This window comes from Gorilla gorilla, chromosome 5 (assembly GCF_029281585.2).
Source record: "Gorilla gorilla gorilla isolate KB3781 chromosome 5, NHGRI_mGorGor1-v2.1_pri, whole genome shotgun sequence".
In the NCBI taxonomy this organism is placed as follows: domain Eukaryota; kingdom Metazoa; phylum Chordata; class Mammalia; order Primates; family Hominidae; genus Gorilla; species Gorilla gorilla.
The window spans coordinates 19,859,320-19,885,627 of NC_073229.2; the positions used below are offsets into that span (position 1 = coordinate 19,859,320).

Consider the following 26,308-nt stretch of genomic DNA (forward strand, 5'->3'; position numbering starts at 1 on the left):
TCCAATAATGACAGACCTTTTTTTTTTTTTTTTTTTTTTGAAATGGAGTCTTGCTCTGTCGCCCAGGCTGGAGTGCAGTGGCACGATCTCGGCTCACTGCAAGCTCTGCCTCCCAGGTTCACCCCATTCTCCTGCCTCAGCCTCCCAAGCAGCTGGGACTACAGGCACCCGCCCCCATGCCCAGCTAATTTTTTTGTATTTTTAGTAGAGACAGGGTTTCACTATGTTAGCCAGGATGGTATCGATCTCCTGACCTCGTGATCCGGAGATTTGGGAGGCCCGCCTCAGCCTCCCAAAGTGCTGGGACCACAGGTGTGAGCCACCACGCCCAGCCCAATAATGCCAAACCTTTTATCCCAGGACTGCAAATCCCAGCAAGGAAGATTTAGAATGGAAGTCACTGCCTACAATCCTCTTATATGAGAAGATAAGACCAGCTCCCAGATCTGCTTTGCACAGTCTTGAAAGACTCACTGGACATTAAATCTGTTGGCCTCCCAGTACTTTATAGCCTTGTGGTTGATTCCAAATACTACAGAACTTTCTGCTTCTAGATAATAGATTCCCCATGCAAAGCAAGGCTAAATAGTAATACCTCCCACATTCAACTTCCTTTCCTAAAAGTCAAGAAATCTTTTATTATTCTGTTAACACTGTGGAGGGAAGGTCCATTCCAGTAATGAGGCAAAGGCCACTACTATGTGCAGACTTATTTCCTATTTGATAAGAATTATTCTTCCAACCTGGCAGAAAAGATAAGTGACTTACCCAAAGCCAGTGCAGTTCAGAAAGAGCTAAGCAGTAATTCAAACACCTGTAATCCCAGCTACTCAGGCGTCTAAGGCACGAGAATCATTTGAACCTGGAAGGTAGAGGTTGCAGTAAACCGAGGTCGCGCCACTGCACTCCAGCCTGGACAACAGAATAAGACTGTCTCAAAAAAAAAAAAAGAAAAAGAAAAAGAAAACCACCTCATAGAAGCTCTCTGTTGCTTCAACAAATATACTTTGAACAAAATGTAATGCACTTTGAACAGTACCCGGCACAAACTAAATGCTCAGTACTTGTTAATTATTTTAATCTACCATAATTATAACTATCACCATCATCATACCACTAGACTATCAATGTCGTAAGGAAGATGGTAATCAGTCTGTTGCATTTGCTGTTCAAAGTGCATTACTTGTAGAATTGATAGAGAAAAGGGAAACAGATCAGAAAAATTTTTCAAATCTACAACCTGGTCATGTGATAGTGAAAGAAAACAGTGTTTTTCAGTAAAGAAAGCCAACGGTGCTGGGGAGCAATCACTTGCTAAAGAGGTTGGCATGGATAAAAGGGAGCCAGGTGCTAATAGTCAGAACAATGGGAAAAAACCCTGAAGGCATCTCAGACATCTTTGAGGCTGTCTCTCCCATCAGAGGCCCAGAGACCTAGGAGGACAGCATGGTTTGGGGAGACACGCCCGGGGCACAGCTGGCCTGGAACACCTCAAGGAGTCCTGGAACGTCCTACATGCTGCTCCGACATCCTGGCTGCTGCAGTCACAGAATGTCTACCCAATGACTGTACAACCATTGTATCTTGGAAAAAAATAATCCGTTTTTGGTTTTACAGGCTCATAGCTAGAAGGAACTTGCTCTGAGTCTCAGACTTTGAACCTTTAAGTTGGTGCTGGAACAAGTTAAGAATTTTAGGGACTATTGGAATTGTATTTTGCATGAGAAAGATGATTGTATTTTGCATGTGAGAAGGATGAGATCTGGGGGGTCAGGGATGGAATGCCATGGTTTGGATGTTTGACCCCTCCAAATCTCACACTGAAATTTAATCCCCAATGTTGGAGGTGGGAACTAATAGGAGGTGTTTTGGTCATGGAAGCAGATCCCTCATGAAGGCTTGGTGCCATCCTCACAGTAATGAGTGACTCCTCACTCTATTAGCTCCCGCTAGAGCCGGTTGTCAAAAAGAGCCTGCACCCCATACCCCACCCCACCTCTTGCTTCCTCTCTCACCATGTAATCTCTGCATACACCAGCTCCATGAGTGGAAGCCTAAAGCTTTCAGCAGAAGCAGATGCTGGTGCCATGCTTCTTGTACAGCCTTCAGAACCATGAGCCAAATAAACCTCTTTTCTTTATAAATTACCCAGCCTCAGGTATTCCTTTATAGCAACACAAACAGATGAAGACAACTTTCATATCTTTATATCTGCAGCAGCATCAAAACAAGGCTTGGACACTGCAGACATGCAGTGAAGATGTGTTCTGCTAATGGAAAAAGTAAGTCAACAGTTTTGAAACCCCACTAGATGAAGGCATGTGGGAGGTAACAGGCTGAAAATGAGATTTCTATCTTAAAGTAGTTCATAATCTCAAGACGAAAGATATGTAAATTACTTATACAATCAACAGGGACTGCATACATGTAAATACAGAGGAAGTTCCTGGAATGGCTGCATTTATCAGGATTAGGCTGAGAACACTGAGACTCATGTTAAAAGGAATAAGAATTGTGAGGCCATTCAGCCACAAATAATTACTCCAAAGAGGTACAAGGCAACAGTATTCAAAAAACAGCAAGAACATCTCCAAGAGTGCAGTAAAGAACAGCATCATTAGCCAATGGGGGTGAGCTTTTAAGAGTGGCTGGCAGAGGGCCTGGAGACAGCAATGCAAAGCCAGAGCCTGAGCTTCTTTAAAGCCTATTTAATAAGGTTCCCACTTTGGAAAAGGAGTGTGTCAAGAACCGATGGGAGGGGAAGGCTAGAATAAGAAGCCTGACAATACGTACTAGAGATACACAGCAGACAGGACACTCTGGCTGTCCGAACTATTCTCAAGCCGGAATTTGGGACAACCCATTTAAGAGCCCATCTTGGCACAAATGCCATGATAGCCCCAAGTGCCAGAGCAGTGGCATTTGAATCTGAAATCTCTTCTTAGAGTAAGACTATTTATTTCTCTCTGTCTCATAAGGCTTACCACAGTCTGTATAACAAAATGACTTACAGCAACTGCTGAGATCTGGGTTCAGATCTCAGTTCTGACACTCATTAGATGTACGACCTCAGGGAACATATTTAACCTTACTTAGCCAGGGATAAATGGGGATAATCATTATACCTGTCTCTTAGGTAGGGATATACAAAATGCTTAGCAGAGTGAATAGCTCAGTAAGTTCTCAGCCAATATTATTAAGAAAACATACAATAAGGTATGGATTTTCAGACCCCTTGCATTAACACCATAGTGCTCCAGAGATCCTTGATACTCAAGTTGGGAGTCACTGTCCTGGAATACAAATAAAAAAACATAAAAGAGCAGTAAATTCTATCTGCAAGTGTTTATGTGGTAGCTACAGAATTCAGCACTATGCTAGGGGTACAGAAGCCAATGCAACACCAAATGAGGAGACAATGCAGAGGGCAGATGCCGGAGGGAAGAAAGAAACACTGGGGCAGAGATTCAAACCAACCTGAAAGCCATGCAGGTGTTTTAAGTTGGAAATGAAATGAGGAACCAAAAAATTCCAGTCAGGGAGTGGTCTGCTGAGTGTGGTGCTTCAGGTAGACTCCCATGACAGCTGCAGGACAAACTAGAGTGGAGGCCCACTTCCATACCTTCCTGGCCACTCAGTTCCAGCCAAATGACTGCTCTTAAAAGTCAAAATTAGGTTCCATTTCTAATCTGCACTGATTCATACTGCTGGTCATGTAAATTGGTATAGGCCACACCAACACAGCACATTAGTTAAGATGTTAATCTTAACTAATTTCCTGACAATACTAAAAAAAAATCTCTACTTTCCAGAGATTAGGTAAACTTGGTAAACATTTGAGCTTCAGGTCCAGTCTGACAAAATGGAAAAAACAGAATTATCTGCAGAAAGGTCCCAGCATTAGAAAACAAAGAGAAGGGGGAGGACAGTATGTAGGCCCTGACCTGTCTTACTGCCTCAATTCAAGGATTCAATTTCTCAACCTCAGATCCTTGCCCTCTTACTAGTTTTCAAACTCAGATCCACCTCTTACTAGTTTTCAAACTCTTGTCTATTATGATTACCTTAAGCAAAGCAAGATGCATGAATAACCAGCAGTAAATCAGGTATTCAATACTTGAAATTGTGTAATATTCTGTGACTGTGAATCTGGCCAATTTCAACTTCTCCTTCTTTTTTTTTTTTTTTTTTTTTTTTTTTTTTGAGGCAGGATCTCACTCTCTTGCCCCAGGCTGGAGTACAGTGGTACCATCATTGCTCACTGCAGCAGCCTCAGACTCCTGGACTCAAGTGATCCTCCTGCCTCAGCCTCCTGAGTAGCTAGCACTACAGGTGAGCACCAACATGCCTGCCTCATTTTTTAAATTTTTTTGTAGAGACAACGTCTCAGTATGTTGCCCAGGCTGGTCTCAAACTCCTGGCCTCACCTCGAGCAATCCTTCCACCTCTGCACACCGAAGTGCTGAGATTTCAAGTATGAGCCGCTGCCTCCTGCCCACTTAGCCCTTTCTAACACTAGAGAACTTTGAGAGTGGTTTCAATACCAACTGGACACTTCCCAGCGGTTTAACCTCAGGCAAATCAAACTCCCATGCCTCAGTTTCCACATCTATAGAGATAATAAAAGTACCTCCTCAAAGAGTTTGTTATGAGAACTAAATGAGTTAATGTTAGGCAAGCGACTGGAACATGATAGACACAATATGTATTAGCCATTATCACCTTTATTTCAGTGTTGTATTGGCCACCACCCAGAGATACCCGGAGCACACACATCACATTCTTTCTACAGCAATATGTGGGCATGATTACTTCATGACCACTGAATCTAAAACAGCACAGCTTGGTAAGACACAGCGGTCGGATCCCACCTATTGCAACACCTCTAAGAGGCGACCCTCACAAACCAGCCATGCTTAGCCTGAGACATTCCGAAGACCTCCTCTTGATTACCTTACTCGACGAACTTATTCCTTTGAAGATGGAACTAGCCGCACTTTTGGACCAGTGCGTCTCGGATACACTTCCAAATGTGTCAACCTGAATCTCAGAAGTTGGTGTGATTTCAAAAAGTTTTTTAAGTTCTTTTTCCTAAACATGTCCTAGTGGGTGACTCCACAGCATTACTTTCTTTCATGTTCTCTTTTCTATCTGGAAATCCGGTGATAGGGGACGAAACCAGCAAAGCACCCTTTTTCTTGCTTCCCAAACAGTAGCAGGTAAGCGCCCCTTGAGCCGAGACACATCAAGAAGACCTCACCCGCAAGTTCATTGATCACCGGTTCTTTTCCCTTTCCGGCACTAGGAGCTGCGAAGCACGACATGGGCTTGGAGGAAGAGACGCTGCGGTCCCCTGAGGGGCAGGTGAGAGCGGGCGGTCCTGCCCGGGTGTGAGCGCGACATCCCGCGCGGCACACACGCTCACAGCCCCCAGAGGAAGACCAGAAGCACTCGATGTATCCAGCACACCCCACACGCAACACACTAACTGCCCCGTACCTTCCGTCCCACCTCCCGGCAGCAGACCCCTTCCGGGACGCCGAGAGGGCTGTTCCTGGAGACACCGCAGCCCGCGAGTAGCGGCGCGTAGGGAGAGCACGCGTGCCCAGGCTGCCTCGGCCGGCGCGCCCCCGCCCCCGCACTCACCTGGCCTGTGATACCGGTGATGAGCGCCACGTTCCTGGGCTTGCCCATCTCGCCGTCCCCGGAGCCCCGGGCGCTGGGGCAGCGTGCCGGTGCGTGTGCCATGTCCCGCGGCGGGCGTGCGGTCGGCGGCAGGGCGGAGCGCGGCAGAGGGCAGGCGCGGTGCCGGCAGGAACGCGGGGGTGTGCAGCACGAAGCGCCTCTCCAGGCTGCGGGCAGGGAGGGAGAGCGCACCGCGCGACCGGCCGCCACAGTCTGACAGGGGCGCACGGGAGGCCGTGCAGGGAGGGCCGGGGGCGGGCCGAGCCGGCCAAGGCGGGCCCGACGGGCCAAGCAGCGGGGCTGCGGCCTGACTGGCGCAGCGTCATTCGCGTCAGCCGGCGCGCTGTAGCAGGCCCCGCCCCTCCGCCGACGGCCACCGCGCGGGAGGGGCGGGGCCTGCCGCCGCCACCGCCTCAGGGGAGAGGAAGGAGGCCGCGGCTTCGCGTCCCGCCTCTCGCCTGGCTGGCCGTGGGGGGGCCTGGACGCAGTGGCCTCCCGAATCTGCCAGGACCCTAATGTCGCCCGAGGATGCTGGGAGGAACACTGAGCCGACCTCTCCGTTAGGCTGAAGGTCTGAATTTTCAAACCCAGGGGTCACAGGGCCGGGGTCATGGACTTTGATAAATAATTCCTGGAAACCTGTTGCAGTGCCCTTTGAGAAGCCTGGTTTATGGTACCTGAAGGGCAGTAGCGTTACAAGGCACGTAAACGGGGGTCACAGATGTGGGAGTGACTAACTAGGCTGCCTCTCGCTCTTCTGGCCTTTCCTGAGGCTCGGAACCAGTAACGAGGTTCCAAATAGCTGAATTCAAAGTTTTGTCTTCTGAGGACTGCCAGTGCACAAGAAAGTCCCTAGCCCCACCCGTATGCGGCATAAGGAAATGTTGAAAAGACTGCCCGGGTCAATAAACCTGGACGTGGCAAATTTCAAAGAAAGTAATTCAAACACAGGTGGGGTCCCGGCTTACATCTGTTGGATTTGGCTGCCATTTGGCAGCTGCTCGTTGGACAGGGAGAGGAGAGGAGGTGACTCAGAGCCGGGAGGACAGCAGGTGTGTGCCTAAGCAGTTGGCTGCAATCCAGGACACAGACGGAAACTTCCCGGTCTCCGTTGCAATGCTTCTCTGTCCACATTCCTCTCCCTAATCGATAACCTCAGATCATCATTTCAAATCACAGAGTTACTAGGGCTGTGCCCAATATAACATGCAAGAGTATGTATAGCAGACCTGGAACCCCAAAATCAGAAAAGCTCAGGATTACATTTAAAACCTCCCTCTCGCGCTCCGCGAGGTCCGTTAGGAATATTTCTTAGCTGTAGATAGACTGGTCTGGTTTCACACCTGGCCTCTCCTCTGCGTTCTATGAGGAGAATGGCTCAACAAACATCTGATGCTGCCTCTGAGTGATGAAGAGACCCTGAAGCTGAGGAGAGGGAACACTTCCATTGAGAGGAACATGCTATAAGCTAGAAATGTCTGTGAAATATACGGGAATATGCTGAAACTATATTCATTTTCATGTAAATATGCTTTAAATTAATGCATGAACCGATTATTTAACATTTTCCTTAAAAAAATCACTGAGCAAGCCGGGCACAGTGGCTCACGCCTGTAATCCCAGCACTTTGGGAAGCTGCCGCAGGTGGATCACCTGAGGTCAGGAGTTTGAGACCAGCCTGGCCAACACGGTGAAAACCCGTCTCTACTAAAAATACAAAAAATTAGCCAGGCGTGGTGGTGGGCGCCTGTAATCCCAGCTACTCCGGAGGCTGAGGCAGAAGAATCGCTTGAACCCGGGAGGAGGAGGTTGCAGTGAGCCGAGATCTTGCCATTGCGTTCCAGCCTGGGCAAGAAGAGCAAAACTCCATCTCAAAAAAAAAAAAAAAAAAATCACTGAGCAAAACTGATACTTATGGGAGATATGACACATTTATCCTGTAGTTTTGAGACCTCCTATCACACAAACACTGGAAGTTGACACCAGTCAATTTCCTGTCACACCACCAAACACCTGCCCTAGAAGTGTGTGACAGTAGAAGAAAAATGGAAATAAAATCAACATTATTAGGGCCTGAAAATATTTACAAAATGATGGGAAATGGTAGGTCAGAGGAAGCTTGAAGAATAAAGGCTATTTCTCTAGAGAACTTTTATGAAGACAGGTGGTAGGTCTGCTACAGCAACGTACCATCCATAGGGTGACAAACGATAGAAATTTATTTCCTCACAGTTCTGGAGACTGGAAGTTTAGGATCAAGGGCTGATTTCTTCTGAGGCCTCTCTCCTTTTCTTGTAGCTGGCTGTCTTCTTGTTCACATGGCGTTCTCTCTACATGTGTGTCTGTGTCCAAACTTCCTGTTCTTAAAAGAACACCAGTTACATTTGATTAGGGCCCACTTTAGTGACCTTATTTCCAAATGCAGTCACACTTTGAGCTACTAAGAGTTAAGACATCAATATATTAATTAGGGGAGGGACAAAATTCAACCCATAATTGACAGCTAGAGGGAAAAAGAGGTTCTTTTTTTAACTATTTTTGGGCTCGGAGGGAGGAGGTTGGTAGTGGAGGTTGTTGTCATTTTCCCAGTAGCATTAGGGCAACTTGAACAAAGTCAGCACAGGGTCTGGGGCAGCATAAGAAGATTACATTAACTAGAAGTAAAGCGACCAGCGGTAGTGGAAAGCTCTAAGGGTGATGGCTCAGTTGTGTTTTCCTCTAACACAGTTCTCATCCCTGGGTGATTTTGCCCCCAGGGGACATTTGACAATGTCTGGAGGCATTTTTGATTGTCACAAATGGAGTTGTGCTATAGGTATCTAATGAGTAGAAGTTAAGTATTTTGCTCACCATCTGCAGTGCACAGGAAGCCCCCACAACAAAGATTTTTCTAGCCCAAAATGTCAATAGTGCTGAGGCTGAGTAACCCTTCTCCAGGAGGCCAGTGAAAGATGTTAACAAGCGGGTGGTTGAACTGACAGACACTGGCTATACTATACAGTGACTTCATGGTATGTCAGAAGAAGCAAATACATTTGGTAGCTAATTGTTGATGCTGACACCTTTACTCACAAACTTGGCTGATCTCCAGAAACATACTAGCTGCTGAGGGTATAGCAGTAGAGGAGAAATAATCTTCAAGGGGCTACAATCTGAAAGGGATATGATATTGAATCATTTTATGACTTTTCATAACATTTTCATATTTGTTTTAATATGATACAAAATATGGAGAAAAGAGTGAGGCCTCCAACTCCAAGTTCTCTAATTGGATAAAAGTCAATCACTCTGTACAAGACTAAATATGTGGAATAACATTTTTCACTTCTTTCTTTCCCGTCTCTTGCCACTGAGTACATGCCAGTTATTCAAGAATGATTCTCCAGCATTCCCTTTAAAATTCTCTCTCCTCTCCTTTTTTAAACATTTCTTTCCTTTGCTTTTCACATGGAACATTTGCTGATCTTCTTTCTCAGATTGCACAAACCATGCTAATGGCCAGCATGGATGGAGGGAGCGTGTGAGATGTGTGGGGCAGCGTGCTGTATCTCAGCCAACTCTAGGAGGTAAGTGCGTTTGCTGTGGTAAAATATATATTTGGTCTTCATTTCCGTTTTCCTGGCATACAATTTCTAAAATGCTTAGAATCACCAAAGTGATGTATTTTGTAGGGTAATGAGTGAGTTCACTGTTGGCTGGCAGCCCTTAGGTGGCTTCAGGGTGGAAACTGGTCCTTGTAAAGACCAATGCGGGATTAGAGGGCTGGGACTTTCAGCCCCATCCCCTAACCTCCAGGGAGGAGAGAGAAGCTGATGGTTAAGTTGATCACCAATGGCCAACGATTTAATCAATCATGCCTCCATAATGAAGCCTCCATAAAAACCCAAAAAGGACTGTGTGCAGAGAGTTCTAGATAGTTGAACACGTGGAGGTACATGGAGAGTGACGCTTCAGGGTGGGCACCAAAGCTCCAAGCTCCTCCTATTCCTTGCCCTGTACATCTCCTCATCTGCATCCTTTGTCATATCCTTTGTCATACCAGTAAACTGGTAATCCTGAGTAAGAGATTCCCTGAGTTCTGTGAGCCACTCTTTCAGATTAATAAACCTAAGAAGGGGGTCACGTGAAGCCCACTTTTTGGCCAGTCAGAAGCACAGGTAGAATAACCTGGGGCTTGCAATTGGCATCAGAAGTTGGTGGGGGCACAGTATTGGGGACTGAGCCCTTGACCTGTGGGATCTGATGCTATCTCCAAGGAGACAGTGTCAAAGTTGAATGGAATTGAAGGGCACGCAGCTGGTGTGCCCTATAGAATTGATTGCCTGCTTGTGGGTGGGAAGAAATCCCTTGCATACTTGGTCACAGAAGTCTTCTCTGTTGATTCTGTTGATTGGTGTTTTGTTAGAGCAGAGGAAAAACAATTTGAGTTTGTCCACACTCAGTATGATAATGATCTTTATTTCATAGAGTCAGAAACTGAGGATTGGAAACATTAATAAACTCGCCCAAGGCCACATAGCTAGTGGCTGGTTATGGTAGATTTTATGCTCATTCAACTCCCATTCCATATTCTCTTTGGAAAAATTAGAGTGCTAAAAGCCACATGTCCCAGACCATTTTGCATCTCATATATAGGAAGCAAATTGAGCTTTGTCAATTAGATGCATTCCTGCTCAATCTGGCAGGTGGAAGTGAAACAGAAGCCATCCTTCTGCTTTCTGGTCCAACTGACATGAGGATTAACGGCAGTTAGAGTCCAAGTTTGGGTCTAGTCACCGTTTTCATGGGCATGAGAGCCACTTGGGTTGGGGGAGCAGCATGGCAGCAGCAGTGGTTTTCTGAATTCTGGCCTTCAGCTATGGCGGTAATGTCCTGACATCAACAACTGAAGGCCCTCCGAGTTCTCTTCTTCTGTCTCATAAATATTTTTTTCAACTAATAATTGTAGATTCAAATGTATTTTTAAGAAATACAGTGAGTGACATAGTCATGTCTTCAAATACTATAGAGCAATAGCACAAGCAGCATATTGGCGTTGATAGAATTCACCAATCTGAGTCCGATTTCCTCAGTTTTTGTACTCATTTGTGCAAGAGTATGTGTATTTACTTGTGTACAGTTTGGTTTGGTTCGTTTTGCCTGAGACAGGGTCTCACTCTGTCATCCAGACTCACTTGCAGCCTCAACCTCCTGGGCTCAAGCCGTCCTCCTGCCTCAGCCTTCTATATAGCTGGGACCACAGGTACACACCACCATGGCCAGCTAATTTGCTTATTTTTAGTAGAAACGAGGTCTCACTTTTGCCAAGGCTGGTCTTCAGGTCCTGGGCTCAATTGATCCTCCCTCCTTGGCCACCCACAGAGCTGGGATTACAAGCATGAGCCACCATGCCCAGCTATTTTTTAAATTTATTTTGAGTAGAGACAGGAGTCTCACTTTGTTGCCCAGACTGGTCTCGAACTCTTGGGCTCAAGCAATCCTCCTGCCTTGGCCTCCCACAGGGCTGGGATTACAGGCATGAGCCACCATGTCTGGCCTACTTCTATACAGTTTTATTGCATGTATATATTCATGCATCCACCACTGCCATCAAGATTCCAAAACCACCAGGACACCTCATGTTACCCCTTTATAACTACACCACCTCCCTCCCACCCCCATCCCTAATCCTTTGTAAACACGAATCTGTCCTCTATTTTTAAAATTTTGTCATTTCAAAATGTATTATAGGCTGAGTGGAATGGTTCACGCCTGTAATCCCAGCACTTTGGGAGATAAAGTCTGGAGAATTGCTTGAACCCAGGAGTTTGAGACCAGCCTGAGCAATATAGCGAGACCTTAGCTCAACAAAAAATAAAAACTAGCCAGGCAGGGTGGCACGTGCCTCTGGTCCCAGCTACTGGGGATGCTGGGACCTCATTTGACCCCAGGAAATTGAGGCTGCAATGAGCCATGATCGCACCACTGCACTCCAGCCTGAGTGACAGAGCAAGACCTTGTCTCAATTTTTTTTAAGCATTATAAATGAATAATCTTTTGAAATGTGCTTTTGTCATTCAAGTTTTCTGGAGAGTCATCATCCAAGATGTTGTGTGTATGGATAGTTTGTTTATTTATTTAGTTAGTTAGTTATTCTTGAGAGGGTGTCTTGCTCTGTCGCCCATGCTTGGAGTGCAGTGGTGTGATCTCGGCTCACTGCAACCTCTGCCTCCCAGGTTCAAGCGATTGTCCTGCCTCAGCCTCCCAAGTACCTGGGATTGCAGGCACCCTCCACCACACCCAGCTAATTTTTGTATTTTAGTAGAGACAATGTTTCACCATGTTGGCCAGGCTGGTCTCAAACTCCTGACCTCAAGTAATCTGCCCACCTCTGCCTCCCAAAGTGCTGGGATTACAGGCATAAGCCACTGCACCCGGCCTCATTAATTTTTTTGTTGAGTAGCATTCCATAGTATGGCAGTACAATCGCTGGTTTAACTATTCACTTACTGAAGGATATCTCAGCTGTTTCCAGTTTGGGACCACTACAAATAAAGCCGCTGTGAACATTCACGTACAGGTTTTTGTGTGAACACACATTTTCACTTTGCCCAAGAGTGCAATTGCTGGGTCCTGTGATCATTGCATGTTTAGTTTTTTTTTTTTTTTTTAGACTGCCAGATTTTTTTCTTGCAAGGATTTTGTAAATACAGAATTTCCTGTATTAAATCCCTTTCTACTTGAGATCCCTATAGTGGCTTCTGTGTCCAGCTCTAACCCTTGGCTGACATGGCTCAAACTTCAGACCCAGTGCTCTTAACCAAGACTGGAAGACCAAAGGGATGACCTCCTGAGTGCATGAAAATGAATGAGAGAGAAGGGTCGGGGCAACAGAAAGCATCCAGTGGAGAAGTAGAGACCATTTCCTTTTTTTTTTTTTTCACTTTCCCTGAACTTCAAGATTTATACCAGTTTTCCAGTTCAGGTAATAAGCAGAATAGAAGCACTGGATTTTTAAATAAAATCTTAGGCAATCCAACTTTGTTGGACATGAAACAACTTAGATCCCTGCTTTTCCACTGGAATTAAAATACATCGCATAAATCTTTCTTAGAATGCATAGCAGAAGCAGCAGGGATTTAGAAGCAGAGTTAAAAGGCAATGAGAGAGCTCTAAAATTTCTTTTTATTTTTTTGAGACAGAGTTTCACTCTTGTTGCCCAGTCTGGAGTGCAATGGCGCGATCTCGGCTCACTGCAACCTCCACTTCCTGGGTTCAAGCGATTCTCCTGCCTCAGCCTCCTGAGTAGCTGAGATTACAGGCATGTGCCACCACGCCTGGCTAATTTTTTGTATTTTTAGTACAGACAGGGTTTCTCCATGTTGGTCAAGCTGGTCTCAAACTCCTGACCTCAGGTAATCCACCCACCTCGGCCTCCCAAAGTGCTGGGATTACAGGCATGAGCCACCACACCCGGCCAATAGCTCTAAAATTTCTAGGAAGTTCCTGAAATCTGCCACCTCAACTTTGGAATATACCATCCTACAAATGAAATCAGACTACAGCAAGTTTTTTGAATGATGTATTTAGAAAAGGAAAAGTAAATGTGTTCAAAATAATTGAACACATTTATTTTTTTTCTCTTACATCCTCACTTATACAATTTCCCATCAGATAGCTGTCTTCAGGCAAATGAGTATTACAAGTATGAGTCCTGGGCCACGTGTATACCTTATCTACAGCAGGCTATGTATGTAAGCCTAAGTCACTTTGTCTCTAGCTCCTCTGGGTTTTTGTTGTTGTTGTTTTGTTTGTTGAGATGGAGTCTCGCTCTGTCACCCAGTCTGGGGTGCAGTGGCCTGATCTCAGCTCACTGCAACCCCCGCCTCCCGGATTCAAGCAATTCTCCTGCCTAAGCCTCCTGAGTAGCTGGGATTACAAGCCTGTGCCACCACGCCCGGTCTCGAACTCCTGACCTCAAGTGATCCACCCGCCTTGGCCTTCCAAAGTGTTGGGGTTACAGGCATGAGCCCCCGTGCCGAGCCTGCTCCTCTGTTTTTTAATTTTTCTTTTTTCTTTTTCTTTTTTTTTCTTTTGACCAATAGTCTTCAAGCTAGAAAACTTCATTGGGGACATTTTATTGGGAAGGTTTTCCACTCTAATAATCTCAATTTCTCAATGCGCTAAAACCCAGGGAGCAGAGCCTTGGAATCATTGCTATGCTGTCTAATTAGAACCTCCTCTCAAGGAGCACAGCATTGCTTTTCCATTAGCAGCATCAAACCCAGAGAGGAAAAGCATGTGAAGGTTTAAGTCGTCCATGGAGCTTATTTTCAGCATTTTCCCCTTGGGATTTGAGAACATGCATATGCCCACTCCTCCCTTTGTGACATTTCTTAAAGCCTTGCTCAATAAAAGTGAATCTCTAATAACATAAAACACTAGAGATGAAGTAATACATTGTTCTTTAAAATAGATGAGGTAATAAAACACCATTGACTGCTATGGAAACTTTCCAGTTCCTGGTTACTAGTCTGATTCTTATAATGTGTCAAAATTGCCTCAAGGTTAAGATTTTGGTCTTATTGCTAATTCTAAGCACTGTAATGCTAGAGAAACCTTACCATTTTGTACTAATATGTTTAACATGTTCAAGATGCTGTCATAAATCTCAGGCTCCTCATGGCTCAGTCCACTTCAACTAGTAATGGCTTCCAGTCATTTTTGATGACTGGTAAAGGGTTGGCTAAGGGCCTAATCTGCATAATGAGAATGCTAGGACTATAAAGGCAAGCATCACGAATCCTATGCAATAGAGAATTTGCTAGACCTTCTGGGAAAGAGAACTTTGATCCTAATGAATTTTTTTAAATGGCCCCCTCATTCCCACTAAGAGAGATCTTTCATCAACCTCCAGGAGGCATGCCTTGGGAAACTCGCCCTAGGATAGAAGAGTGCTGAGGAGTATCTCGGCTCTGTCCTGGATTGTGTCCTAAATGTTAGTGAGAAGACCCATTTTTGACTTGACATTGGATAGGATCACTAAATAATCCTGACATGCAACTCTGGGGTAATTTGTTCCATATTCTCAAGCAAACTAAGTCTTAAAAAAGCAAGCTGCTCCTTTGGGAACCTCACCAAAAAGCAGTAAGCGCTAGTGAAGACGGAACCTTCAGCAGCCAGTGAGCAGTGGAGATAGTTGTGGCAAAATCAATATCAGCTGGGATCCTGGCAAAATGACCATGGCTTCAAATCATCATGACAGATACTATGGCTTGGCTCCCAACACAAGGAGTGTTCAGCCAAGTAAAGTGTTCAGTGAAAACGCCAGGGAGTTAATCCTGATTCGTCTAAAGCCATCATGTTAGTTCCATTACCCTTGTCAAAGAAGGACTTAGGCATAGCCATGTTATGCAACCCTAGCCCCTGAGATGAAATAGGTGGAATTATTCTGCCATTGAGTCCCTCCTGCCCACCTCCTATAGGTGATATCCTCAGGTTAGTGTTGAAGGCATTCAGCCTTTCCTGTATGAGATCCATCCAGATCCTGCCTGATGGCAGCCCATCGTTCTATGGGTAATTAGGACGGGGCTCTGCTGGGCAGTTATTCTGCTCCTTGTGACATTAACTGGAGTTACTCAGTGGTATTCAGATGGTGGCTGGAGAGTTCATTAACTCTTCCCTGACAGTCTCATGCCTTGACAGGGAAGTCTGGAAAGCAGGGCTCAGATGGAATCTAAGTGGCCAGGCCTCTCTCTCCCTGGCCTCTCTATGGCCTCTCCACATGGTCCCTTCAGCGTGGGAGACAGCTTACATGGTGAGTCAGTACTACCAAGTATAGGGTTCTAAAAGACTGAGGAAAAAACTGCAAGACTCCTTATGACTTAGCCTTGAAGTCTCAGAACATCACTTCTTCTCACATTCTACTAGACAAAGTAAGACACAAGACCAGTCCAACTCAACAGGAAGGAATTAGATTCCACATCTCAATCTAAGGAGCAGCACAAATATGCAGAGAGGAAAGGAATTGATTGTGGCCCTCTTTGAAAACTATCTCAGGCCATCCTTGGGCCACCTCAATTTATAGCTCTTCCTTATGCAAAATACACTCACCTCTTCCATTTGTTTTCTATGCTGCATAACAAATTACTACAAACATAGCAGCCTTAGGTAATACACATTTATTATCTTAGTTTCTGTGGGGCAGGAGCCTGGGCATGACTCAGCTAGGTCCTCTGCTCAAGGTCTCATGTGACTGCAGTCAAGGTGTCAGATGAGCTATATTCTCATCTGGAGGCTTGACAGGGGAAGAGCCTACTTCCAAGTTCATTAGGTTGGTGGTAGAATTCACTCCATTGTGGATGTATGACTGAGGACCCTGGCTTTTTGGTAGCCATCAGAAGAGGCCAGTCTTGGGTCCTAGAGACCACCTGTGGCTCCTTACAATGTGGGCTTTCTCAACATGGCTACTTACTGCATGAAGCCAGCAAAAAGAATCTCCCAGTCCAGTATGCTAAGACAGAGCCTTGTATAACATAAGTCCCACCCTCACTCAAGGGGAGGGGAATGTTAAGAAGACATAAACAGCAAGAGGTGAAAATTATTGACTGTAGGACCTGTCCATTACATTCCCTTTTTGGAGGCCCCAAATTTGATGGTTTAATTAAAGAAAAAAAAATGTTATTATCTCTTGTGGTTCTATGTGTTGGCTGAGCTCAGATCGGAAGTTGTTACTTGGGACTGTGATTCCGGTTACAGTCAGATGGCATCTGGAGCTGGGATCCTCTGAAGGTTTGATTGGGTTAGAAGTTCAAAATGGCTTCTTCACGCACATGTCTCTTGCCTGGGTTAGGATGACGAGAATGCGAGGGCCTGGCTGAGCATTTCTTTCTCTCCACGAAGCCCTCTCCGTGTGGCTGGCCTGGGCTTTCTCACAGTGTGGGAGTCTGAGTGGTGGGACTTACACGTGGTAGTTCACTTCACAAAAGTAAACTACAACAGTCCTAGGAGGAAGCTGCAAGGCTTTGGATGGTCTGGGCTCAGCAGTCATGCAGTGTGTCTTCTGTCACATTCTATTAGTCAAAAGCAAGTCACAAGGCCAGCCCAGATTCAAGGGGTGAATCATAGGAGGCACAGCTCATTGGGGGAGCTATTTGTGAAGACTATTAAATATATCGACTTGGAAAAGCAACGTAATTACTATGTATGGTTTCTAAAACTACCTCCCACAAGAACATCACCTAGATTTATATCCAGATTCCATGTACAAATTTTGACTGAGCAACTAATGCCATGTTGGTGCATTATACAATAAAGCCAGGCATCAAACATGCATAGTCACATGGTCACAGTGAAAGTTATGTTCCTAGGCCACGCGCGGTGGCTCATGCCTGTAATCCCAGCACTTTGGGAGGCTGAGGCGGGTGGATCACCTGAGGTTGGGAGTTCGAGACCACCTTGACCAACATGGAAAAACCCCGTCTCTACTAAAAATACAAAATTAGCCAGGTGTGGTGGCGCGTGCCTGTAATCCCAGCTACTCGGGAGGCTGAGGCAGGAGAATGGCTTGAACCTGGGAGACGGAGGTTGCAGTGAGCCGAGATCGTGCTATTGCCCTCCAGCCTGGGCAACAAGAGCGAAACTCTGTCTCAAAAAAAAAAAAAGAAAAGAAAAAAAAAAAAACAAGAAAGTGTGTACCATGCCATGGGCATGCATTGTCCATTATCTCTGATAGCTCAGAGTTCATCACAACCGAGTGTGCTGGGCTGGAAAGGGCTTCCCTTCCTGAAAAGAGATGGGCAAAGACAAACTTAGCTTTCTGGTTGTGGGGGTTGTTCTGTAGGTATGATGCCTGGAGTTATACCGGATATCCTATGACTATGAAGGGAAAGTCAAAAATTGTACAAAAGCAACTCAGAATCCTGACATAATTGAGCTGCGATAGTAACCAACCCTGAAACTTCTTACCTTTAGATTTCTATGTGAGACAGTACATTCCTTATTTTTTAAATCACCTTAACTGGATTTTCTGTTCCTTGCAACTCAATACATTTTTTGTTTTAGCCAACTCATCTAAACTAATTTTGATCAATTTATTTTTATTGCTACATCTCTCTAGACCACTAAGTAGTGAAGAAGAAAGGAGCCTGGAGCCACAGTAGAAGAACTTTAATGGCCACTAAGAACATACAATCATCTGGCACCCTGCCAGGGAAATTTGGGGCCTTTGGAGCTTAATGCTTAGAAAACCACACCCTTAATTTTCCTTCCTTATTCCAAGTGGACTGAGAGAACAAGCTTATGTTTTGTTTCTTAGAATTTTTTTTTTTACCCATCTGACCCTTAAACATTGCTATGGTTTGAAAGTGATGCCTCCAAAATTCATGCAACAGAATTGGGAGGTGTGGACTAACGGGAGGTCTGTAAGTCATGAGGGCTTTGCCCTCATGAATGGATTAATGCTGCTATGAAAAGGGCTTGTGGAAGTGGGCTTTCTCTCTCTCGCTCTCTCTTCTACTCTTCTGCCATGTGAGGACACAGTGTTCCCCCTTGCTGGAGAATGCAGCAATGATGCACCGTCTTGGAACCAGAGACTAAATATGCTGGCACCTTAATCTTGGACTTCCCAGTGTCCAGAACTATGAGAAATAAGTTTCTGTTCCTTAACATTTCCTAGTCTGTGGTATTCTGTTATAGCAGCACACACCCACACACACACACACACACACACAGACTGATAATCATTCTTCCCTTTTCTAACCCTAGCTTAATGTGGAAAAACCAAGTTTATATTTTAGGAGATTTATCCATACTTACCCAAAACCTTGTGTCATCTCCATCTGTTCCACTGGTTATTACCAAACTGAGAATTAGTCAATTGACCTTTTGTGCAGGAGTGTATTAGTCTCCTAGGACTGCTATAACAAAATACTACAAACTTGATGACTTCAAACAAATGTATTCTCTCACACTCTGGAGGCTAGAAATCTGAAATTAAGGTGTCAACAGGCCCACATCTGCTCTGCAGGCTCTAGGGAAGGATCGTGTCTGCCTCCTCCTAGCTTCTGGTGGTTGCCAGCATTCCTTGGCCTTCCTTGGCTTATAGACATGTTGCTTCCTTCTTTGCCTCTGTAGCTGCATGATGTTCTCCCTGTGTGTGTCTGCGTTAAAAATTTCCCTCTTTTAATAAGGACAACAGTTGAGTTGGGTCAGGGCCACCCTACGCCACTCTGACTTCATCTTCGCTTGATCACATCTGTAAAGACCCTTTTTCCAAATAAGGTCACATTAGTACATACCAGAGGTTAGGACCTAAACACCTTTTTGGGGAACTCAATTCAACCCACAGCAGTCAGGTCTGTTAAAGGACTGATGTAGTAATGAGCATCATCCTCAGTAGTAAGAGTCTAATAAACTGTGTTGGCAAAAGACAAGAGCCTAAGGGCAATTCTGAGAAGGTTGGATGAGGAGGAAGGAGAACGTAAAAAGAAGCTGATAAAGTTTTCTGAGGAAATGGATTTCTTTTGGGTTGTCAGGAAAATCATATGGAGAGAATAAAGTCTTTTCTTCATTGAGCACTTATAAGTTGGTAGCCTAGATGAAACACTGCATGTATTGTTTCAGTATTCCTCACAGCCTACAAGGTAGGAAGTATCTCCATTTTTTTTTAGATAAGAAGTTGGAACACAGGGAAGTTACAGTCAATTACTTAAAGGTTATTTAGTAAATAAATGGCAAAGCCAGGAATGAAAGCCCTCTCTGTCTCATAGCAAAGTCCATGCTCTTTCCGTTTGTGAAAGTAATCCTGCACTAAGTGAACAAATAATTATCCCATATGTAATCTATGCCAGGTACAGGACCCAGGGGTGTGTCAGGATATATGCTGCCAAGCTGCCTTGGACAAAGGTGATCACAGTTTACATTTCCACTTACAGTGTAGGAAAGTGCCTGATTCCACAGACCATTCCCAGCACTGAATATTCAACTCGGAATTGTTTAAAACCAGATGTTTAAAAAGTGGTATCTTGTTTTAATTTGCATGTTTTTGATGATTAGTGAAGTTGTGCATCTCTTCAAATGCTTAACCATTTCTATTTCCTTTTCTCTGAATTGTCTTGTCGTATATTTTGTGCATTTTCTGTGGGGTTGTTTATCATGTAGATTTGTTGAAGCTTTTTGTATAGGTTAGATATCAACACTGTGTCATTTTATACGTTACAAATACATCCTCCCATTAAGTTGCTTTTCATTTTGCTTTGTTTCTAGGAACTTACTTAGAAAGATATTCCCCACAGCAAGATGATAACACTGTCCTTCTATTTTCTTCTGTATATGGTTTGTTTGTTTGTTTGTTTGAAGAGATGGGGCACCACTCTGCCCCAGGCTTTAGAGGTGTGATCCTAGCTCACCACAGCCTACAACTTCTGTGCTCAAGCGGGGAACCCTCCCACCTCAGCATCCCGAGTAGCTGGGACTACTGGCATGTGCCACCATGCCTGGCTAATTTTTATTTATTTATTTATTTATTTTTTGTAGAGATTTTTTTGCCCCTGTTTTGCCCAGGCTTGTCTCAAACTCCTGACCTCAAGCGATCCTTCTGCCTCTTGGCCTCCCAAAGTGTTGTATTATAGGTGTAAGCCACTACTCGCCCCTGTGTATGTATTTTTATGTAAAATGTAATAGAATGTTTTTTCTCAACTGGACAGTCATTGATCCATGATCTCAAAGCTATCTGTTGATTAGTCCATCCTCCCCCCACTAATTTGATATTTTGTCTTTCTTGTATCTTGAATTGGAATTTACATATAGATATTTTACTAGAAGCTCATTTGTTTAACTGCCTTAATTTTCAGACCTTTCAGTGTCAAGCTTTTTCAGTATAATAGCTTAATCATTTCCACTTTATGATTCTTCATTTTTAAAATTTATGTTCTATTCTTTTTTTTTTTTTTTTGAGACGAAGTCTTGCTCTGTCACCCAGGCTGGATTGCAGTGGCGTGATCTCGGATCACTGCAACTTCCACCTCCCAGGTTCAAGTAGTTCTCCTGTCTCAGCCTCCCAAGTAGCTGTGATTACAGGCACATGCCACCACATCCGGCTAATTTTTTTGTATTTTTAGTAGAGACGGGGTTTCACCATGTTGGCCAGGCTGGTTTCAAACTCCTGACCTCAAGTGATCCGCCTGTCTCGGCCTTCCAAAGTGCTGGGATTACAGGCATAATCCACCATGCCCAGCTATGTTCTGTTCTTAACACATTTTCTCTTCCTAGAAAATATCAGAATTATCAAATTCTTTCCACTAGGATTTTTTCTTTGCAGTGGGACTAATATTATATTTACAGATTCATATAAAATACTTACATTTTATATTAATATGTACAGAATTATTTCCTACCAATTTATGTAAGACTTAAAGTTTTAAAGTTTTGTCACTTAGCTCTAATGTTTTTCTTATTACATTTCAACCAAGGTTTTATAATTTATGTTGCAATTGTGAGTGGGAATCTATTTTTCCTGATATTTCCTTTCATAGTTATTGCTGAAAAAATAAGAAACTAAAATATAGAAAACATTATTTCTGTATCTTGATTTTTTTTCCACACTGCTGGATTTCACCATAATCAATTCTTTTTGTCTTCCTGAAAGTCCTCTCTTTTCTAAGCTAGTTCTACCTCTCTTGGCTTTCTAGTGCTTTTATGGACTTTAAACATTATATATATTTAATTATATAAAGTTTATATATATTTTAAAATAGACTTTATGTTTTACAGCAGTTTTAGATTTATAGCAAAATTGAACAGAAAATACAGAGAGTTCTCATATCCCCCTTCTGTCACACACCCACAACCTTCTCCACTATCGACATCTCCCACCAAAGTAGTACATTTGTTATAATCAATGAACCTACACTGACACATTATTATTACCCAAACTCCACAGTTTATATTAGGGCTTAACAAGTGTTGTACATCGTATGGGTATGGACAAATGTATAATGGCATGTAATTACCGTTATATAATAGTATCATACAGGTTAGTTCCACTGCCCTCTGTGCTCTGCCTATTCATCCCTCTCTCCTTGCAACCCCTGACAGCCACTGATCTTTTTACTGTCTTCATAGTTTTGCCTTTTCCAAAGGTCACGTTGTTGGAATCATACTGTATATGGCCTTTTCAGATTGGTTTCTTTCACTTACTAATATGCATTTAAGGTTCCTCCATATCTTTTCTTGGCATGATAGATTATTTCTTTTTATCACTGAATAATATTCCATTGTCTGGATCTACCAGAGTTTGCTTAGTCATTCACCCACTGAAGGATGTCTTGGTCGCTTCCAAGTGTGGTCAATTAGTAATCATGCCATTACAAACATCTTTGTGCAAGTTTTTTTGTGGACAAGTTTTTAACACATTTGGGTAAATAGTAAGGTGTGTGATTGCTGTATTATGTGGTAAGAGTATGTTTAGTTTCGTAAGAAACTGCCGAACTATCTTCCAAAGTGTCTGGACCATTTTGCATCCCCACCATCAATGAATGAAAATTCCTACTGTTCCACATCTTTGTCAGCATCAGGTGTTCTGGATTTTGGCCGTTCTAATAGATGTGTAGTTGTATCTTAGTGTCATTTTAATTTACAATTCTCTAATGACATACGATGTTGAGCATCTTTTCATGTGCTTATTTGCCATCTATATACTTTATTTGGTGAGACATTTATTCAGGTCTTTTGCCCATTTTTTAAATTGAGTTATTCCTTTCCTTATTTTTGAGTTTTAAGAGTTCTTTGCATATTTTAGATAACAATCCTTTGTCAGATATGTGTTTGCAAATATTTTCTCCCAGTCTGTGACTTGTCTTTACATTCTCTTGAGAGTCCTTTCATAGAGCAATTTTTAATTTTAATGAAGCTTTGCTTATCAATTTTATCTTTGTTACTGTATTTTAAAAACAATCACCATATCCAAGGATATCTAGATTTTCTCTTATGTTATATTCTGGGAATTTTATAATTTTGCACTTAACGTGAAGGTCTATGATCCATTTGAGCTAACTTTTGTGAAAGATGTAATCTCTGTGTCTAGATTCAGTTTTTTGTTTTGTTTTGTTTTGTTTTGTTTGCATGTGGATGGCCAGTTGTTTCAGCACATTTGAGGAAAAGACTGACTTTTCTCCACTGACTTTTCTTTGCTTCTTTTTCAAAGGTCAGTTGTTACGTGGTTCTATTCCTGGGCTCTCTATTCTGTTCCACTGATTTATTTGTCCATTCTTTTGCTAATATCACACCATCTTGATTACTGAAGCTTTATAGCAGGTCTTGAAGTCGAGTAGTGTTAGTTCACAACCCTGTTTTTCTGTTTCAATATTGATTTGGCTATTCTAGGTCTTTTATCTCTCCATATAAATTCAATAATCAGTTTGTCAATATCCACAAAATAACTTGCTGGAATTTTGATTGAGATTGCATTGAATCCCTATTGAGTCCCTATTATATAGTGCTTAATAAACCACCCCAAAATGAGATCAAGTTGGGAAGAACTGACATCTTGACAATATTGTCTTCCCACCCATGAACATAAAATATCTCTCCATTTTATGTAATTCTTCTTTGATTTCTATTATCACAGTTTTGTAGATTTTCTTATGTGTATCAAGCACATATTTTGTTAGATTTATACCTAAGTATATAACTTTGGGGGTGCTAATGTAAATGGTATTGTGTTTGTAATTTATTTGTTTATCATTCATTTTTATGAAAGAGATAGATTTTTGTAAATTAACCTTACATCCTGCAACCTTGCCATAATTACTTATAAGGGCCAGGAGGTTTTTGGAGATTCTTCTGAATTGTCTGTGTAGATGAATGTGTCATCTATGAACAAAGACAGTTTTATTTCTTTCTTCCCAATCAGCGTACATTTTATTTCCTTTTTTTGTCCAACTGCACTAGCTAGGACTGCTAGTATGATGTTGAAAAAGAGTGGCAAGAGGGATCACCCTTGTCTTGTTGCTAATCTTAGCCAGAAAGCTTCTAATTTCTCACTATTAAGCGTGGTATTAACTGTAGGGCTTTAAATATATATATTATTTATCAGGTTTAGGAAGCTCCCGTCTATTCTTAGTAGGCTGAGTGTTTTTATCATAAACAGGCATTGGATTTTGTCAAATGTCTTTTCTGCGTATATTGATAAGATCATATGATTTTGTTTTTTAGCCTGTTGATGTGATGGACTACCTTAATTGATTTTTGAATGTTGAGCCAGCCTTATGCATGTGGGATAAACCCCTGTTGATCATGGTATGTATTTCATTTTATACAGTGTCAGCTTTAGTTTGCTGGATTTTTTAAATATGAAATCTCTTTTATAATTTCATCAGGATATTGGAATAAAAAAGATGTAGATGCATATATTCAGTCATTCCTTTTGAACCAGTTATATTTCTAAAAGCTTAACAAAAGTCTGGAGAAATCTCTTTTATGTTCTGAGGAGTTAAAAATTATATTACAAGGAAGCAACAAGAGAAAAGGCTTATCCCCAATTGTTCCTGGTGCCTATTATTGCTTAGTAAACCACCCCAAAACTTGGTGATTTAAACAACAATGGTGATTTATGTTGCCTGTTAATTGCAATCTGGGCAGGGCTCTGCAGGGAAGGCTCATCTCTGTCTCACAGGGACATTAAGTGGCTGGAAGGTCCACCTCCAGGCTAGCTAACACACAGTTGGCAAGTCGGTACTCACTGCCTCTGTGTGGGAGCTCAGCCACAGCTCAGAGCTAGGCATTCTTACAGCACAATGGCTGGTTCCCAAAGCCAAGTATCCTGAGAGAGAGCTAGGTAGATGTTGTATTGCCTTCAGCTGTACTTTGTTAGTCAAGGCAGTTGCAAAGTCACATGCAGGCTGAAGGGGAGGGAACAGAGACTCCATGTGAGGACACAAGAAGAAGGCAGCCATCTGCAAGCCAGAAAGTAAGGCCTCACCAGAAACCAAATTTTCCAACACCTTAATCTTGGACCTCTTGCCTCCAGAACTGTGAGAAAATAAATCCTGTTATTCAAGCCATCCAGCCTGTGGTACATAGTCATAGCAGCCTGAGCAGATTAAGACAAACCCCGTTAGGCCTTGAATGCTAATGTCAGGCAAAGACCTAGCATATTAAGGCCGTTTTTAGACAGAAAGCTTTTTTGACTACCACAGTGGTAAATGGAGCATGCCAGTCATGTAAAGAGGCCCACAGGATAGAAATCCCTGCCATTCTAGTATTCTTACAACAAGCTGACTATATGCAGGCAGAACAAAGGGACAGATTCCCCACTAGTGATTAAGGAAACAATGTGCCTTGGGGAGACATGAAGGCTCTAGAATGGTATGAGCACCTTCAGATGGATAGGCTTGGATTCTAGAAATCCTTATGTGGATGGGTAGAGCCCATATGGCCAGCACCTCCACTCATGCATGAGACCAGTGCATAAGAGGTACACATCATAGAGTTTTCATCTGCTACTGGGGTCTGGCTCTTACACCTGTATGAATATGTGTAGAGCCTAGGTAGGACCATCCTATGAATGAATGTTCAGGAGTCACCCATCCCCATGAATGTAAACTAGGACTGATGGAACTAGATATTTCCTGAACACTCAAAGTGGATCAACCTAATAGTGAACAAAACCACATCTGAGAAGGAGAAGGCATAGGGACTACCTAGTGTTAGGAAACAGTCCTCGATTTCTGACTCATCCTGCTATAAGCCAACTTCTTTCCCACAAGACAGTACAGGACACAGCCTACAGGAGGATAATAGAAGTCTTGATCTTTCTCTTTCAGTATCCCGTGCTGTCAGAGGTCACTTTAGCTAGGCTTAAAAACCAGAAGGAAAAGAATTTCAGGATGGCAAAGGGATGTGCATGGTAGTGGTAAGACGATGAGGTATGAGGGGCAGAGGAATAAGAAATTTAATAGTTTTTATTCAGACTTTATTATTTGGGCATGAGCCATTGGTGATTAACTCAATCTCCAGCCCCTCTGCCCTCCCTGAAGGTTGGGGAGGCAGGAAGTCCATCCCTCTGATCATGCCTTGGTCTCCATTCCCCAAACCCCATCCTGAAGCTATCTAGGGCCCCCAATACCGAGTCATTTCGTTAGAGAAGGACATTCATCACTCCAGAAATTCCAAGGGTCTTAGAAGCTCTTGTGTTAGAAACTGGGGACTAAGACCAAATATTATAACAAAAAGATGTTCCTAGCATTCCTATCATCCAGGCAGTTACAAAGGTTTTTGGAACTCTGTGTCAGGAATCAGGAGCAGAGACCAGATATCTATTTCTTGTCCTGTCACACAAGAGGATGCAGAAAATCTGGGATTGTAACTGTTGATGGTTATGTAATCTCAGGAAACTTCTTTGTCCTCCATTGCTTCACAATTAAATGGGGCAGATATGCCTCCCCTCTCTCCCTCTATTTCCTGAGCACACATTCCAGAATCTCAGCAAACTCTAGAGACAAAGACACAGCCCTGGCCCCCAGGGAGCAAGGTCTTAGGGTGCTGGAGAAAATTATCGTTTTTGTTCCCTTCCAATAGTGAAATCTATGATCATTAAAAAAATACAGTATACCTCCTAATTAAGCCAAGTTTCCCTTCTCATTTT

The 26,308-nt window shown here is 43.3% G+C and overlaps 1 protein-coding gene and 1 long non-coding RNA gene across 7 annotated transcripts in view; one reads left to right on the plus strand and one right to left on the minus strand.

Annotated features, from left to right (window-relative positions):
- GMDS (GDP-mannose 4,6-dehydratase) overlaps positions 1-6,059 on the minus strand; it is a 623,184-nt gene extending 617,125 nt beyond the window's left edge. For 3 of the 4 annotated variants that reach the window (XM_019029923.3, XM_055390905.1, XM_063707286.1), the window contains exon 1: positions 5,647-6,026. In XM_019029923.3, coding sequence (XP_018885468.3) covers positions 5,647-5,748 — 102 coding nt within the window. In that variant the 5' untranslated portion in view covers positions 5,749-6,026. Of the gene's footprint in view, positions 1-5,646 lie in introns of all 4 variants that reach the window. The other variant, XM_031012261.2, reaches the window with a different exon arrangement.
- Positions 6,057-26,308, plus strand: part of LOC101148677 (uncharacterized) — a 181,133-nt gene continuing 160,881 nt past the window's right edge. For 2 of the 3 annotated variants that reach the window (XR_010134145.1, XR_002006542.4), the window contains exons 1-3: positions 6,057-6,256; positions 9,162-9,251; positions 23,878-23,961. This is a non-coding gene — a long non-coding RNA (uncharacterized lncRNA). The remainder of the gene's footprint in view (positions 6,257-9,161; positions 9,252-23,877; positions 23,962-26,308) is intronic. The other variant, XR_010134144.1, reaches the window with a different exon arrangement.